We start from the raw sequence: 17,182 nt of genomic DNA, 5'->3' as shown, positions 1-17,182 counted from the left end.
TTTATTTTAGTCAAGTATAATGTTTACTCAGTCATTCATTGTCGTTTAGTCAGTCATTCATTCAGTCATTCACTCAGTAAATCACTCCCTCAGTCATTCATTCAGTCATTCACTCAGTAAATCACTCCCTCAGTCATTCATTCAGTCATTCACTCAGTAAATCACTCCCTCAGTCATTCATTCTTGTTAAAATAAGGAAGGGCAGTATAACATGACCAGAGGAATACTACCTGACCTTTAGCTGATCATTAGAAATTAATGAGGACAATGCTGAAGAACGTTTGGCAGGTCGCTCAAAGCCTGTCTAAATGAGGATCTTAGTTTACATTTCTAAATTAGAAACAGAGAGCCTACTGTTAGACTGTGAATGAGGAAAGAAATGGGGAGGTTGTAGACTATTAATGTCTATATTCACATTCTAATGGTTTCACTGGTGTATTTAAAGTGTGTGTGGTGTGTGTGGATGGTTGGTGACGTTTGTCATGACGACTTGATTTCAGGTGTATAGGCCAAGGTGGACCCCTCATTATAATCATGTGAACTGGCGTTTCGACTTGAGTTGACAAATGATCTGGTAGTCAACCTCTAAAGGCTTCATTCATTCTTGTTAAAGTAAGGAAGGGCAGTATAACCTGACCAGAGCAATACTAGCTGATCATTAGAAATGAATGAGGCAGATCTCGAGCTCTGTGGGACGTGTGTATTACTCCCCCTGCTGGACATATGGACAGACTTACTGAAACGGGATTTACTTTTAGTCATCTTGGGCATTACAAGTAAACAAATAAATACAAATGCAAACTCTGATTCTCATGAAACTAACACACACACACACACACACACACACACACACACAGTCTGTGTTGATTTTTTAGGACAGTCTGATGTAGATGTTTTAGACTTAAACATGACATGAAGTCAACATGTAAACACACTAATGCATACCACACACAGTTTGAATGAGGTTATCCATTTGAGAGAGAGAGAAGTTTTAGAACTCGATCTCTCTTGAGTTGATTATCTGTCGCTACATACTCTGTTATGTAGGACAGAGTGGGTTAGTGGATTAATGTTTGTCTTCTTCCCGTTGGCATGTTGTACAGAGCCCTGTGAATATTTCACAGACTAACGCCTCCTTTCATCGGTGAAACGGTAGTCGATTAATCGCGCCTGGCTGTCAGACAGACATGACATGTTCCATTTGATACACAGATTGAAGACTCCACTGCTGTCATTTGGAGGAACGCGCACAATATCCCAACTGGTAAGGAAGTTAAATATACTTTTATGATCATGTCTTGACGAAGAAAATGTTTCTTTAGACTATTTTGTTTACGTAGTGACTTCTGAGCTTTGATAGCGGACTGTTGCAGACGAATCTCGACATACAGTAGATTGACCGTTAAACCTGAAGAAGGTTTACTTAAACAGTGAATGATCTTTTGGAAAATTAGAATTGGTTAGAAAGCATTTACAATTTGAAATTCCTACTCTATTGTATTGTTCTACATTTTGAAACAAATGTGAAATCAGTTGACGATTATAGTGATATCCAAAGCGTTCTTCTCCGTGTATTGTTCCATAAACGTTATGTTGAATGCCATTGAAATAGAATGATTAGAATATATATATAGAATATAAATAGAATCATTCAAATGCTATGGTTGATTTATTCTCGTTCAGATCAACATGGAGAAGCCCTGCATACTGGCCACTACCTTCGGAGCACATGGAGGCATCTACAAATGCTTTGCACCTGTTGTCGAGAAACACTTCACCATTATCCCATACGAGACATTCCTGCTAGACCAGAAGAATCTGTCAGAACAGGTCAAAGCAGTGTTTGTATGGGGCGTTGCCCTGAACGTTGACAGAGGTCTGATGCAGTCTCTGCCGAACCTCAAGGTGGTGGTTAACGGAGGGGTGGGAGTGGACCATCTGGACATATCCATGATCAACAGCTTTGGGGTGAAGGTGTGCAACACCCCTCATGTTGTTGACAACGCCACTGCCGACATCGGGATGGGTTTGATGCTGGCGTCTGCAAGGAAGATCGTTGAAGGTAGGCCTACTGTATGTCAGAATCTCAGAGTTAGTCGTTTCTCATTCAACATATAGGACCAGTTTCCCATACACAGATGAAGTCTAGTTCTGGATTAAGAAGAATGCTCAGGCCTCCCAGGTGGCGCAGTGGTTAAGCGCCAGCAGCGCCCAGGCTCTGTCGTAACCGGACACGACTGGGAGGTCCGTGGGGCGACGCACAATTGGCCTAGCATCGTCCGGGTTAGGGAGGGCTTGGCCGGTAGGGATATCCTTGTCTCATCACGCACCAGCGACTCCTGTGGCGGGCCGGGCGCAGTGCACACTAACCAGGTCGCCAGGTGCATGGTGTTTCCTCTGACACATTGGTGCAGCTTGGTTGGGTTGTGTATTTGAGGATGCATGACTTTCAACCTTCGTCTCTCCCGAGCCCGTACGGGAGTTGTAGCGATGAGACAAGATAGTAGCTACTAAAACAATTCGATACCATGAAATTTGGGAGAAAAAGGGGTAAAATTTAAATTAGATTTTTTGTTGAATAAATGCTCAATGAAGAATCTCTATTGAAAGTGCTTTTTAATCCAGGACTAGACTTAATCTGTTTCCGGGGGAACCCGCCCATAAAGTGACAGAATGAAACCCCTTCTATTCCTTCTCATATTCCTACAGGTCACCATTACACCCTAACCCACAACAACAAGGTCTTGCCAGAGAGCTCCATGGGTATGGATGTCAGCGGGGCCACCCTGGGCATCATCGGTATGGGGAGGATAGGATACAAGGTGGCCAGGAGGGCCCAGGGATTTGATATGAAGATCCTCTATCATAACAGGAACCGCAGGTGGTAACAATACATTTGATTTGACATACTTTCCAAACACACTCAAAGACACCTTACATCCAAAGTACATCAAATGCTGGTCAAATTAAATCAGCAGGGTGTTATTCAATCTAGACAGTAGAATGGCTGTGGTTAAAGTTTAGGTTTAGACATTGGTCTGCTGTGTGATTCTGAAAGCTACACATTCACCCTGTTCATTAATGTATTACTCATTTACTTATTCAAACTAAATTAGGATTTTAACTCTAAACTCACTGTAACACAGACTCAGTACCCACACAGACTTCTTTCATCTTTAATTTATTCTAAAGACAATGTGATTGTGGTTTCTTTACTTATATTTTCTTTACTTTCCAGGAAAGAGGAAGAGAGAGCAGTGGGAGCGATGTACTGTGCCAACATGGAGGATCTGCTCCAGCAGTCAGACTTTGTGATGGTGGTGGTGAACCTGTCACCTGCCACCCAAAAAATGATCGGTGCCAAGGAACTAGCCATGATGAAACCTAGCAGCACTCTCATCAACATCAGTAGAGGTATGACCAGACCATAGAGTTAGAATAAGTAGAATGGCCCTCCCCATACAGGTCATTATGAGTGTCCCCGTAGCAGTCAGTCACTGATTCTATATCTATGGACCTGACACACATAAAATGATCGGTGCCAAGGAACTAGCCATGATGACACCTAGCAGCACTCTCATCAACATCAGTAGAGGTATGACCAGACCATAGAGTTAGAATAAGTAGAATGGCCCTCCCCATACAGGTCATTATGAGTGTCCCCGTAGCAGTCAGTCACTGATTCTATATCTATTGAGATCTATGGGCGGAAGAACTTACGACTTTCACGTAAATCATGCATTGATGTAAATTAGAGCATTGTACAAAACGTGAGCCACACACAAGGATCTAAAGTCAGTTTCACCCTGAAGTTATTGTGATCAGACTCTCAACTCGCCATAACAAATGTAATAAACATTGGAGCATTTGTTTTCACAGGCCTCGTTGTAGACCAAGATGCGTTGGTGGAAGCACTCCAGAAGAAAGTGATCCGAGCCGCTGCACTGGATGTGACTTATCCTGAACCCCTACCAATGTTAGACTGATACCATGAAGCCCTACCAATGTTAGACTGATACCATGAACCCCTACCAATATTAGACTGATACCCTAAACCCCTACCAATGTTAGACTGATACCATGAACCCCTACCAATGTTAGACTGATACCATGAACCCCTACCAATGTTAGACTGATACCATGAACCCCTACCAATGTTAGACTGATACCCTGAATCCCTACCAATGTTAGACTGATACCATGAACCCCTACCAATGTTAGACTGATACCATGAACCCCTACCAATGTTAGACTGATACCATGAACCCCTACCAATGTTAGACTGATACCATGAAGCCCTACCAATGTTAGACTGATACCATGAAGCCCTACCAATGTTAGACTGATACCCTAAACCCCTACCAATGTTAGACTGATACCATGAAGCCCTACCAATGTTAGACTGATACCATGAAGCCCTACCAATGTTAGACTGATACCCTAAACCCCTACCAATGTTAGACTGATACCATGAACCCCTACCAATGTTAGACTGATACCATGAACCCCTACCAATGTTAGACTGATACCATGAACCCCTACCAATGTTAGACTGATACCATGAACCCCTACCAATGTTAGACTGATACCCTAAACCCCTACCAATGGTAGACTGATACCATGAACCCCTACCAATGTTAGACTGATACCCTAAACCCCTACCAATGTTAGACTGATACCCTGAACCCCTACCAATGTTAGACTGATACCCTGAACCCCTACCAATGTTAGACTGATACCCTAAACCCCCACCAATGTTAGACTGATACCCTGAACCCCTACCAATGTTAGACTGATACCCTGAACCCCTACCAATGTTAGACTGATACCCTGAACCCCTACCAATGTTAGACTGATACCCTGAACCCCTACCAATGTTAGACTGATACCCTGAACCCCTACCAATGTTAGACTGATACCCTAAACCCCTACCAATGTTAGACTGATACCCTGAACCCCTACCAATGTTAGACTGATACCCTAAACCCCTACCAATGTTAGACTGATACCATGAACCCCTACCAATGTTAGACTGATACCCTGAATCCCTACCAATGTTAGACTGATACCCTGAACCCCTACCAATGTTAGACTGATACCCTAAACCCCTACCAATGGTAGACTGATACCCTGAATCCCTACCAATGTTAGACTGATACCATGAACCCCTACCAATGTTAGACTGATACCATGAACCCCTACCAATGTTAGACTGATACCATGAACCCCTACCAATGTTAGACTGATACCCTAAACCCCTACCAATGTTAGACTGATACCCTAAACCCCTACCAATGTTAGACTGATACCCCTGAATCCCTACCAATGTTAGACTGATACCATGAACCCCTACCAATGTTAGACTGATACCATGAACCCCTACCAATGTTAGACTGATACCATGAACCCCTACCAATGTTAGACTGATACCCTGAATCCCTACCAATGTTAGACTGATACCATGAACCCCTACCAATGTTAGACTGATACCATGAACCCCTACCAATGTTAGACTGATACCATGAACCCCTACCAATGTTAGACTGATACCATGAAGCCCTACCAATGTTAGACTGATACCATGAAGCCCTACCAATGTTAGACTGATACCTAAACCCCTACCAATGTTAGACTGATACCATGAAGCCCTACCAATGTTAGACTGATACCATGAAGCCCTACCAATGTTAGACTGATACCCTAAACCCCTACCAATGTTAGACTGATACCATGAACCCCTACCAATGTTAGACTGATACCATGAACCCCTACCAATGTTAGACTGATACCATGAACCCCTACCAATGTTAGACTGATACCATGAACCCCTACCAATGTTAGACTGATACCCTAAACCCCTACCAATGGTAGACTGATACCATGAACCCCTACCAATGTTAGACTGATACCCTAAACCCCTACCAATGTTAGACTGATACCCTGAACCCCTACCAATGTTAGACTGATACCCTGAACCCCTACCAATGTTAGACTGATACCCTAAACCCCCACCAATGTTAGACTGATACCCTGAACCCCTACCAATGTTAGACTGATACCCTGAACCCCTACCAATGTTAGACTGATACCCTGAACCCCTACCAATGTTAGACTGATACCCTAAACCCCCACCAATGTTAGACTGATACCCTGAACCCCTACCAATGTTAGACTGATACCCTGAACCCCTACCAATGTTAGACTGATACCCTGAACCCCTACCAATGTTAGACTGATACCCTGAACCCCTACCAATGTTAGACTGATACCATGAACCCCTACCAATGTTAGACTGATACCCTAAACCCCTACCAATGTTAGACTGATACCCTAAACCCCTACCAATGTTAGACTGATACCCTGAATCCCTACCAATGTTAGACTGATACCATGAACCCCTACCAATGTTAGACTGATACCATGAACCCCTACCAATGTTAGACTGATACCATGAACCCCTACCAATGTTAGACTGATACCCTGAATCCCTACCAATGTTAGACTGATACCATGAACCCCTACCAATGTTAGACTGATACCATGAACCCCTACCAATGTTAGACTGATACCATGAACCCCTACCAATGTTAGACTGATACCATGAAGCCCTACCAATGTTAGACTGATACCATGAAGCCCTACCAATGTTAGACTGATACCCTAAACCCCTACCAATGTTAGACTGATACCATGAAGCCCTACCAATGTTAGACTGATACCATGAAGCCCTACCAATGTTAGACTGATACCCTAAACCCCTACCAATGTTAGACTGATACCATGAACCCCTACCAATGTTAGACTGATACCATGAACCCCTACCAATGTTAGACTGATACCATGAACCCCTACCAATGTTAGACTGATACCATGAACCCCTACCAATGTTAGACTGATACCCTAAACCCCTACCAATGGTAGACTGATACCATGAACCCCTACCAATGTTAGACTGATACCCTAAACCCCTACCAATGTTAGACTGATACCCTGAACCCCTACCAATGTTAGACTGATACCCTGAACCCCTACCAATGTTAGACTGATACCCTAAACCCCCACCAATGTTAGACTGATACCCTGAACCCCTACCAATGTTAGACTGATACCCTGAACCCCTACCAATGTTAGACTGATACCCTGAACCCCTACCAATGTTAGACTGATACCCTGAACCCCTACCAATGTTAGACTGATACCCTAAACCCCTACCAATGTTAGACTGATACCCTGAACCCCTACCAATGTTAGACTGATACCCTAAACCCCTACCAATGTTAGACTGATACCATGAACCCCTACCAATGTTAGACTGATACCCTGAATCCCTACCAATGTTAGACTGATACCCTGAACCCCTACCAATGTTAGACTGATACCATGAACCCCTACCAATGTTAGACTGATACCATGAACCCCTACCAATGTTAGACTGATACCCTAAACCCCTACCAATGTTAGACTGATACCCTGAATCCCTACCAATGTTAGACTGATACCCTGAATCCCTACCAATGTTAGACTGATACCATGAACCCCTACCAATGTTAGACTGATACCATGAACCCCTACCAATGTTAGACTGATACCATGAAGCCCTACCAATGTTAGACTGATACCATGAAGCCCTACCAATGTTAGACTGATACCATGAAGCCCTACCAATGTTAGACTGATACCATGAACCCCTACCAATGTTAGACTGATACCATGAACCCCTACCAATGTTAGACTGATACCATGAACCCCTACCAATGTTAGACTGATACCATGAAGCCCTACCAATGTTAGACTGATACCATGAAGCCCTACCAATGTTAGACTGATACCATGAAGCCCTACCAATGTTAGACTGATACCATGAAGCCCTACCAATGTTAGACTGATACCCTGAACCCCTACCAATGTTAGACTGATACCCTGAACCCCTACCAATGTTAGACTGATACCCTAAACCCCTACCAATGTTAGACTGATACCATGAACCCCTACCAATGTTAGACTGATACCCTGAATCCCTACCAATGTTAGACTGATACCCTGAACCCCTACCAATGTTAGACTGATACCCTAAACCCCTACCAATGGTAGACTGATACCCTGAATCCCTACCAATGTTAGACTGATACCCTGAACCCCTACCAATGTTAGACTGATACCCTAAACCCCTACCAATGGTAGACTGATACCCTGAATCCCTACCAATGTTAGACTGATACCATGAACCCCTACCAATGTTAGACTGATACCATGAACCCCTACCAATGTTAGACTGATACCATGAACCCCTACCAATGTTAGACTGATACCATGAACCCCTACCAATGTTAGACTGATACCCTAAACCCCTACCAATGTTAGACTGATACCCTAAACCCCTACCAATGTTAGACTGATACCCTGAATCCCTACCAATGTTAGACTGATACCATGAACCCCTACCAATGTTAGACTGATACCATGAACCCCTACCAATGTTAGACTGATACCATGAAGCCCTACCAATGTTAGACTGATACCATGAAGCCCTACCAATGTTAGACTGATACCCTAAACCCCTACCAATGTTAGACTGATACCATGAAGCCCTACCAATGTTAGACTGATACCATGAAGCCCTACCAATGTTAGACTGATACCCTAAACCCCTACCAATGTTAGACTGATACCATGAACCCCTACCAATGTTAGACTGATACCATGAACCCCTACCAATGTTAGACTGATACCATGAACCCCTACCAATGTTAGACTGATACCCTAAACCCCTACCAATGGTAGACTGATACCATGAAGCCCTACCAATGTTAGACTGATACCCTAAACCCCTACCAATGTTAGACTGATACCATGAACCCCTACCAATGTTAGACTGATACCATGAACCCCTACCAATGTTAGACTGATACCATGAACCCCTACCAATGTTAGACTGATACCCTAAACCCCTACCAATGTTAGACTGATACCATGAAGCCCTACCAATGTTAGACTGATACCATGAAGCCCTACCAATGTTAGACTGATACCCTAAACTCCTACCAATGTTAGACTGATACCATGAACCCCTACCAATGTTAGACTGATACCCTAAACCCCTACCAATGTTAGACTGATACCATGAAGCCCTACCAATGTTAGACTGATACCATGAAGCCCTACCAATGTTAGACTGATACCCTAAACTCCTACCAATGTTAGACTGATACCATGAACCCCTACCAATGTTAGACTGATACCATGAACCCCTACCAATGTTAGACTGATACCCTGAATCCCTACCAATGTTAGACTGATACCCTGAACCCCTACCAATGTTAGACTGATACCCTAAACCCCTACCAATGGTAGACTGATACCATGAACCCCTACCAATGTTAGACTGATACCATGAACCCCTACCAATGTTAGACTGATACCATGAACCCCTACCAATGTTAGACTGATACCATGAACCCCTACCAATGTTAGACTGATACCCTAAACCCCTACCAATGTTAGACTGATACCCTAAACCCCTACCAATGTTAGACTGATACCATGAACCCCTACCAATGTTAGACTGATACCATGAACCCCTGCCAATGTTAGACTGATACCATGAACCCCTGCCAATGTTAGACTGATACCATGAACCCCTACCAATGTTAGACTGATACCCTGAACCCCTACCAATGTTAGACTGATACCATGAACCCCTACCAATGTTAGACTGATACCATGAACCCCTACCAATGTTAGACTGATACCCTGAACCCCTACCAATGTTAGACTGATACCATGAACCCCTACCAATGTTAGACTGATACCATGAACCCCTACCAATGTTAGACTGATACCATGAACCCCTACCAATGTTAGACTGATACCCTAAACCCCTACCAATGTTAGACTGATACCATGAACCCCTACCAATGTTAGACTGATACCATGAACCCCTACCAATGTTAGACTGATACCCTAAACCCCTACCAATGTTAGACTGATACCATGAACCCCTACCAATGTTAGACTGATACCCTGAACCCCTACCAATGTTAGACTGATACCATGAACCCCTACCAATGTTAGACTGATACCCTAAACCCCTACCAATGTTAGACTGATACCATGAACCCCTACCAATGTTAGACTGATACCATGAACCCCTACCAATGTTAGACTGATACCCTAAACCCCTACCAATGTTAGACTGATACCATGAACCCCTACCAATGTTAGACTGATACCATGAACCCCTACCAATGTTAGACTGATACCATGAACCCCTACCAATGTTAGACTGATACCATGAACCCCTACCAATGTTAGACTGATACCCTAAACCCCTACCAATGGTAGACTGATACCATGAACCCCTACCAATGTTAGACTGATACCCTAAACCCCTACCAATGTTAGACTGATACCCTGAACCCCTACCAATGTTAGACTGATACCCTGAACCCCTACCAATGTTAGACTGATACCCTAAACCCCCACCAATGTTAGACTGATACCCTGAACCCCTACCAATGTTAGACTGATACCCTGAACCCCTACCAATGTTAGACTGATACCCTGAACCCCTACCAATGTTAGACTGATACCCTGAACCCCTACCAATGTTAGACTGATACCCTAAACCCCTACCAATGTTAGACTGATACCATGAACCCCTACCAATGTTAGACTGATACCCTGAATCCCTACCAATGTTAGACTGATACCCTGAACCCCTACCAATGTTAGACTGATACCCTAAACCCCTACCAATGGTAGACTGATACCCTGAATCCCTACCAATGGTAGACTGATACCATGAACCCCTACCAATGTTAGACTGATACCATGAACCCCTACCAATGTTAGACTGATACCATGAACCCCTACCAATGTTAGACTGATACCCTAAACCCCTACCAATGTTAGACTGATACCCTAAACCCCTACCAATGTTAGACTGATACCCTGAATCCCTACCAATGTTAGACTGATACCATGAACCCCTACCAATGTTAGACTGATACCATGAACCCCTACCAATGTTAGACTGATACCATGAAGCCCTACCAATGTTAGACTGATACCATGAAGCCCTACCAATGTTAGACTGATACCATGAAGCCCTACCAATGTTAGACTGATACCCTAAACCCCTACCAATGTTAGACTGATACCATGAAGCCCTACCAATGTTAGACTGATACCATGAAGCCCTACCAATGTTAGACTGATACCCTAAACCCCTACCAATGTTAGACTGATACCATGAACCCCTACCAATGTTAGACTGATACCATGAACCCCTACCAATGTTAGACTGATACCATGAACCCCTACCAATGTTAGACTGATACCCTGAACCCCTACCAATGTTAGACTGATACCCTAAACCCCTACCAATGGTAGACTGATACCATGAAGCCCTACCAATGTTAGACTGATACCCTAAACCCCTACCAATGTTAGACTGATACCATGAAGCCCTACCAATGTTAGACTGATACCATGAAGCCCTACCAATGTTAGACTGATACCCTAAACTCCTACCAATGTTAGACTGATACCATGAACCCCTACCAATGTTAGACTGATACCATGAACCCCTACCAATGTTAGACTGATACCCTGAATCCCTACCAATGTTAGACTGATACCCTGAACCCCTACCAATGTTAGACTGATACCCTAAACCCCTACCAATGGTAGACTGATACCATGAAGCCCTACCAATGTTAGACTGATACCCTAAACCCCTACCAATGTTAGACTGATACCATGAAGCCCTACCAATGTTAGACTGATACCATGAAGCCCTACCAATGTTAGACTGATACCCTAAACTCCTACCAATGTTAGACTGATACCATGAACCCCTACCAATGTTAGACTGATACCATGAACCCCTACCAATGTTAGACTGATACCCTGAATCCCTACCAATGTTAGACTGATACCCTGAACCCCTACCAATGTTAGACTGATACCCTAAACCCCTACCAATGGTAGACTGATACCATGAACCCCTACCAATGTTAGACTGATACCATGAACCCCTACCAATGTTAGACTGATACCATGAACCCCTACCAATGTTAGACTGATACCATGAACCCCTACCAATGTTAGACTGATACCCTAAACCCCTACCAATGTTAGACTGATACCCTAAACCCCTACCAATGTTAGACTGATACCATGAACCCCTACCAATGTTAGACTGATACCATGAACCCCTGCCAATGTTAGACTGATACCATGAACCCCTACCAATGTTAGACTGATACCCTGAACCCCTACCAATGTTAGACTGATACCATGAACCCCTACCAATGTTAGACTGATACCCTGAACCCCTACCAATGTTAGACTGATACCATGAACCCCTACCAATGTTAGACTGATACCATGAACCCCTACCAATGTTAGACTGATACCCTAAACCCCTACCAATGTTAGACTGATACCATGAACCCCTACCAATGTTAGACTGATACCATGAACCCCTACCAATGTTAGACTGATACCCTGAACCCCTACCAATGTTAGACTGATACCATGAACCCCTACCAATGTTAGACTGATACCCTAAACCCCTACCAATGGTAGACTGATACCATGAACCCCTACCAATGTTAGACTGATACCATGAACCCCTACCAATGTTAGACTGATACCCTGAACCCCTACCAATGTTAGACTGATACCATGAACCCCTACCAATGTTAGACTGATACCATGAACCCCTACCAATGTTAGACTGATACCCTGAACCCCTACCAATGTTAGACTGATACCATGAACCCCTACCAATGTTAGACTGATACCATGAACCCCTACCAATGTTAGACTGATACCCTAAACCCCTACCAATGTTAGACTGATACCATGAACCCCTACCAATGTTAGACTGATACCATGAACCCCTACCAATGTTAGACTGATACCCTAAACCCCTACCAATGTTAGACTGATACCATGAACCCCTACCAATGTTAGACTGATACCCTGAACCCCTACCAATGTTAGACTGATACCATGAACCCCTACCAATGTTAGACTGATACCCTAAACCCCTACCAATGGTAGACTGATACCATGAACCCCTACCAATGTTAGACTGATACCATGAACCCCTACCAATGTTAGACTGATACCCTGAACCCCTACCAATGTTAGACTGATACCATGAACCCCTACCAATGTTAGACTGATACCATGAACCCCTACCAATGTTAGACTGATACCCTGAACCCCTACCAATGTTAGACTGATACCATGAACCCCTACCAATGTTAGACTGATACCCTGAACCCCTACCAATGTTAGACTGATACCATGAACCCCTACCAATGTTAGACTGATACCATGAACCCCTACCAATGTTAGACTGATACCATGAACCCCTACCAATGTTAGACTGATACCCTGAACCCCTACCAATGTTAGACTGATACCATGAACCCCTACCAATGTTAGACTGATACCCTGAACCCCTACCAATGTTAGACTGATACCATGAACCCCTACCAATGTTAGACTGATACCCTAAACCCCTACCAATGGTAGACTGATACCATGAACCCCTACCAATGTTAGACTGATACCATGAACCCCTACCAATGTTAGACTGATACCCTGAACCCCTACCAATGTTAGACTGATACCATGAACCCCTACCAATGTTAGACTGATACCATGAACCCCTACCAATGTTAGACTGATACCCTGAACCCCTACCAATGTTAGACTGATACCATGAACCCCTACCAATGTTAGACTGATACCCTGAACCCCTACCAATGTTAGACTGATACCATGAACCCCTACCAATGTTAGACTGATACCATGAACCCCTACCAATGTTAGACTGATACCATGAACCCCTACCAATGTTAGACTGATACCATGAACCCCTACCAATGTTAGACTGATACCCTGAACCCCTACCAATGTTAGACTGATACCATGAAGCCCTACCAATGTTAGACTGATACCATGAACCCCTACCAATGTTAGACTGATACCCTGAACCCCTACCAATGTTAGACTGATACCCTGAACCCCTCAAGCGCTCCAGAGTACTCCGTAATGTCAAAGTGAAATTAATACAAATTACATAACTAAAATATAGAAATTCAATAAGTATTCACCCCCTTTGTTTGGGCAAGCCTAAATTAGTTCGGAAGTAAAATTTGGCTTAAGAAATCACTTAAGTTATGTGGACTCACTCTGTGTGAGAGTGGGAGGTTGTAGATAGAGGTTGACATTATTTTTTAATGACTACCCCTTCCCCTGTCCCCATACAGTGCATACAGCATCTGTAAGGTCACTCAGTCAAGTATTTCAAGCACGGATTCAACTACAAAGACCAGGGAGCTTTTCGAAAGCCTCATAATGAAGGGCAGTGATTGGTAGATGGGTAACAATAACAAATCGGACATTGAATATATCTTAGTCAAGTTAATAATTATGCTGTGGATGATGTATTAAATCACCCAAACACATCAAAGATGCAGTCGTCCTTCTGAACTGAGCTGCAGGACAGGAAGGAAACTGCTTAGGAATGTCACCATGAGGCCATTGGGAATTTGAAAACAGCTCCAGAGCTTAGTGGCTGTCATGGGAGAAAACGGAGGATGGCTCAACAACATTGTATTGACCCCACAATAACCTAAACGACAGAGTGAAAAGAGGAATACAAATAATAAATAAACATTCATATACAGTATATGTATGGAAAAAAGGCACTAAATTAATACTGTAAAAAAAACAACTAAATCATGGCAAAGGAACACACTTTTTTGGCCTAAATCCAAAGCCTTATGTTTGGGGCAAATCCAACACATCACTGAGTAAATGCCTCCTTATCTTCAAGCTTGGTGTGGGTATGTTTGACATTGGCAAAGACGGGGTGTTTTTCAGGATGAAAAAAAGCAGGATGGAGCTAAGCACAATCCTAGAGGAAAGCCTGCTTCGGCAGAACAATAACCTACAACACAAAGCCAAATCTACCAAGAAGATAGTGAAGGTTCCTGAGTGGCCTAGTTACATTTTGAAAATACTTTCTTTAGGCACTTTGTAACCCTCAAATAACACATTTCTGTTCATTTCAGAGGCCACCCCCTTGCTGCTCTTCCAAATGTCATCATCCTGCCACACATAGGAACCCACTCCGTTGAGACGACGCAGATAATGGTGGAGAAGATGGTGACTAACGCCCTGGCAGTACTAGGAGGGAACCATCCTCCCGATGAGGTCAAGGTGTAGGTCAGAGAAGTTTCCTCTAGGTACAGATCTAGGATCAGTTTCTATTCCCCCAATCCTAACCTGAACCATTAGTGGGCAAAATGCAAAATTTAAAACCAAAATCGGCATCTAGGGGCAACTTCACCCTATTCCTCAGGAATCACCCTGGACCCTCCATGCCAGTTTTAACTAGCTGCCATGCCTTAGAGCAGGGGTGTCAAACATACGGCCCCGCACACGAGGGGGTCCAATCCGGCCCATGGGTGGTTTGAGTAGCCTCAAATATTTAGCAAACATTCATACAGTATCTTGACTGTGTCCAGCTCGCTAATAATCCCTGAAATTAGAGCTACACAGTCAGGGAACAAATTTCTAAAATGATGGATAAAGGACAATTTTTTTTCTCACATTTTGACGGCAAGGAAATACAACACTTTCAGTGCGGCCCTTCGGGGTCCTCGGGGTGCCCCCCTTCCAGCATTGGGGAACATCCCGCGCCATGTCTATTTCTATGGGCACAAGCAATGTTCATGACACAAACTGTTCACACCCCTCTTGTTGGTGGAGAGAATTTTGCAGGTTTAAAGTTTATTTCCTGCAATTCAACACATTTTGTCATGGGGTGCAAATAAAATGTTGCAGTTTTAAACCAAAATATTCTTGCAATTCCATACATTTTGCCATGTCTAATGTGTATACATGTGATATTTCTGTGACAAAAAGATGACCACAATATCTATGGGCTAGAAAAACAAAAACAAAAAAATGTTAGCTGACATGGGCTAGTTGATCTGGACATTTCTGACCAGTTATATATACATAGCTCTCTAAGGTCTGCAATCACACATGACAAGAGGAACTGATGATGCACCACCCAATTTCACAATTGCACCTTGTGCATTCCACTATTACAACTTTCAAAAGTAAGTTTAAAGCCAGACTGAATTCCTTCAAAAAATAACTAATAATAATAATAATTGGGGGGGACCCCTCCCCCTGCCGACCTCTCAGTTTGGGAACCATTGCTGTAGAAGACCTGCCTTAGAGGGTCCTAACTTCCACCATCACTGATCTAGCAGAATGTGGAAGGAAGGAGGACGATGGGGTAAATCTATCCAGTGGGGATGAAGGAAAGGAGAGGAGGAAAATGAGATATTTAGTATTGAGACTTAGCCACCACAATGCAGCAATGTCACTGATCAGAGAAGTCTTCACCATCCACATTAATAAGCACCTAATCATAGCTCCGTCCTGGAAAATTCTATAGAAGTTATGACACTATAGATAATAGAATGTTGGATAGGAATGGAATATATTGCTTCTGAATGGTGAATATGTCTTCTCAGACAGTACATGGAAATGTACTGTAACTTATATCACTTCATATTGACTGTTGATTTAACTCATTATAACCACTGATTATAAAGGTTTAGAGCATTATGCACACTGTATTTCTAACTGCAAAATAAACAACTTGACACACCTGTTTTTTTTTTGTGTATTAATGCGTCACAAATATATACATCAAATGTTATATTTAGTAAATCTGAAGCTGTCACGTTCTGACCTTTATTTCCTTTGTTTTGTCATTATTTAGTATGGTCAGGGCGTGAGTTGGGGTGGGCAGTCTGTTTTTTTATGATTTGGGTATTTCTATGTTTCGGCCTCGTATGGTTCTCAATCAGAAGCAGGTGTCTTTAGTTGTCTCTGATTGAGAATCATACTTAGGTAGCCTGGGTTTCACCGTGTGTTTGTTCCTGTCTCTGTGTTTGCACCAGATAGGGCTGTTTTGGTTTTTTCACAATTCTTGTTTTGTTAGTCTATTCATGTATAGTGTCTATATTAAAGAACCATGAATAACCACCACGCTGCGTTTTGGTCCGCCTCTCCTTCACCACAAGAAAACCGTTACAGAAGCAAAGTTATAAGATATTTAGTAGTCCAATGTAAT

General features: G+C 43.1%; 1 protein-coding gene across 1 annotated transcript; it reads left to right on the top strand.

The window, feature by feature from the left end:
* The first annotated feature begins 1,163 nt into the window (after nucleotides 1-1,163).
* Nucleotides 1,164-16,719, top strand: LOC135521057 (probable 2-ketogluconate reductase). Its single transcript, XM_064946982.1, has 6 exons — nucleotides 1,164-1,264; nucleotides 1,684-2,062; nucleotides 2,710-2,881; nucleotides 3,239-3,414; nucleotides 3,880-3,976; nucleotides 15,099-16,719. Exons 1-6 carry the CDS (start codon nucleotides 1,193-1,195, stop codon nucleotides 15,250-15,252), a joined length of 1,050 nt encoding a protein of 349 aa, XP_064803054.1. The 5' UTR covers nucleotides 1,164-1,192; the 3' UTR covers nucleotides 15,253-16,719.
* The last annotated feature ends 463 nt before the right edge of the window (nucleotides 16,720-17,182 follow it).

This window comes from Oncorhynchus masou, chromosome 29 (genome assembly GCF_036934945.1).
Source record: "Oncorhynchus masou masou isolate Uvic2021 chromosome 29, UVic_Omas_1.1, whole genome shotgun sequence".
In the NCBI taxonomy this organism is placed as follows: domain Eukaryota; kingdom Metazoa; phylum Chordata; class Actinopteri; order Salmoniformes; family Salmonidae; genus Oncorhynchus; species Oncorhynchus masou.
Note: the sequence above shows the minus strand (reverse complement) of the source record. Positions and strands in the feature narration are given on the sequence as shown.

Excerpts from the sequence above, each read along its gene's own strand:
- LOC135521057 (XM_064946982.1), top strand. The coding sequence starts at position 1,193 with ATGTTCCATTTGATACACAGATTGAAGACTCCACTGCTGTCATTTGGA. Across the intron at positions 2,063-2,709 it reads TGCAAGGAAGATCGTTGAAG|GTCACCATTACACCCTAACC; the intron begins GTAGGCCTACTG and ends ATATTCCTACAG. Across the intron at positions 3,977-15,098 it reads TATCCTGAACCCCTACCAAT|AGGCCACCCCCTTGCTGCTC; the intron begins GTTAGACTGATA and ends TGTTCATTTCAG.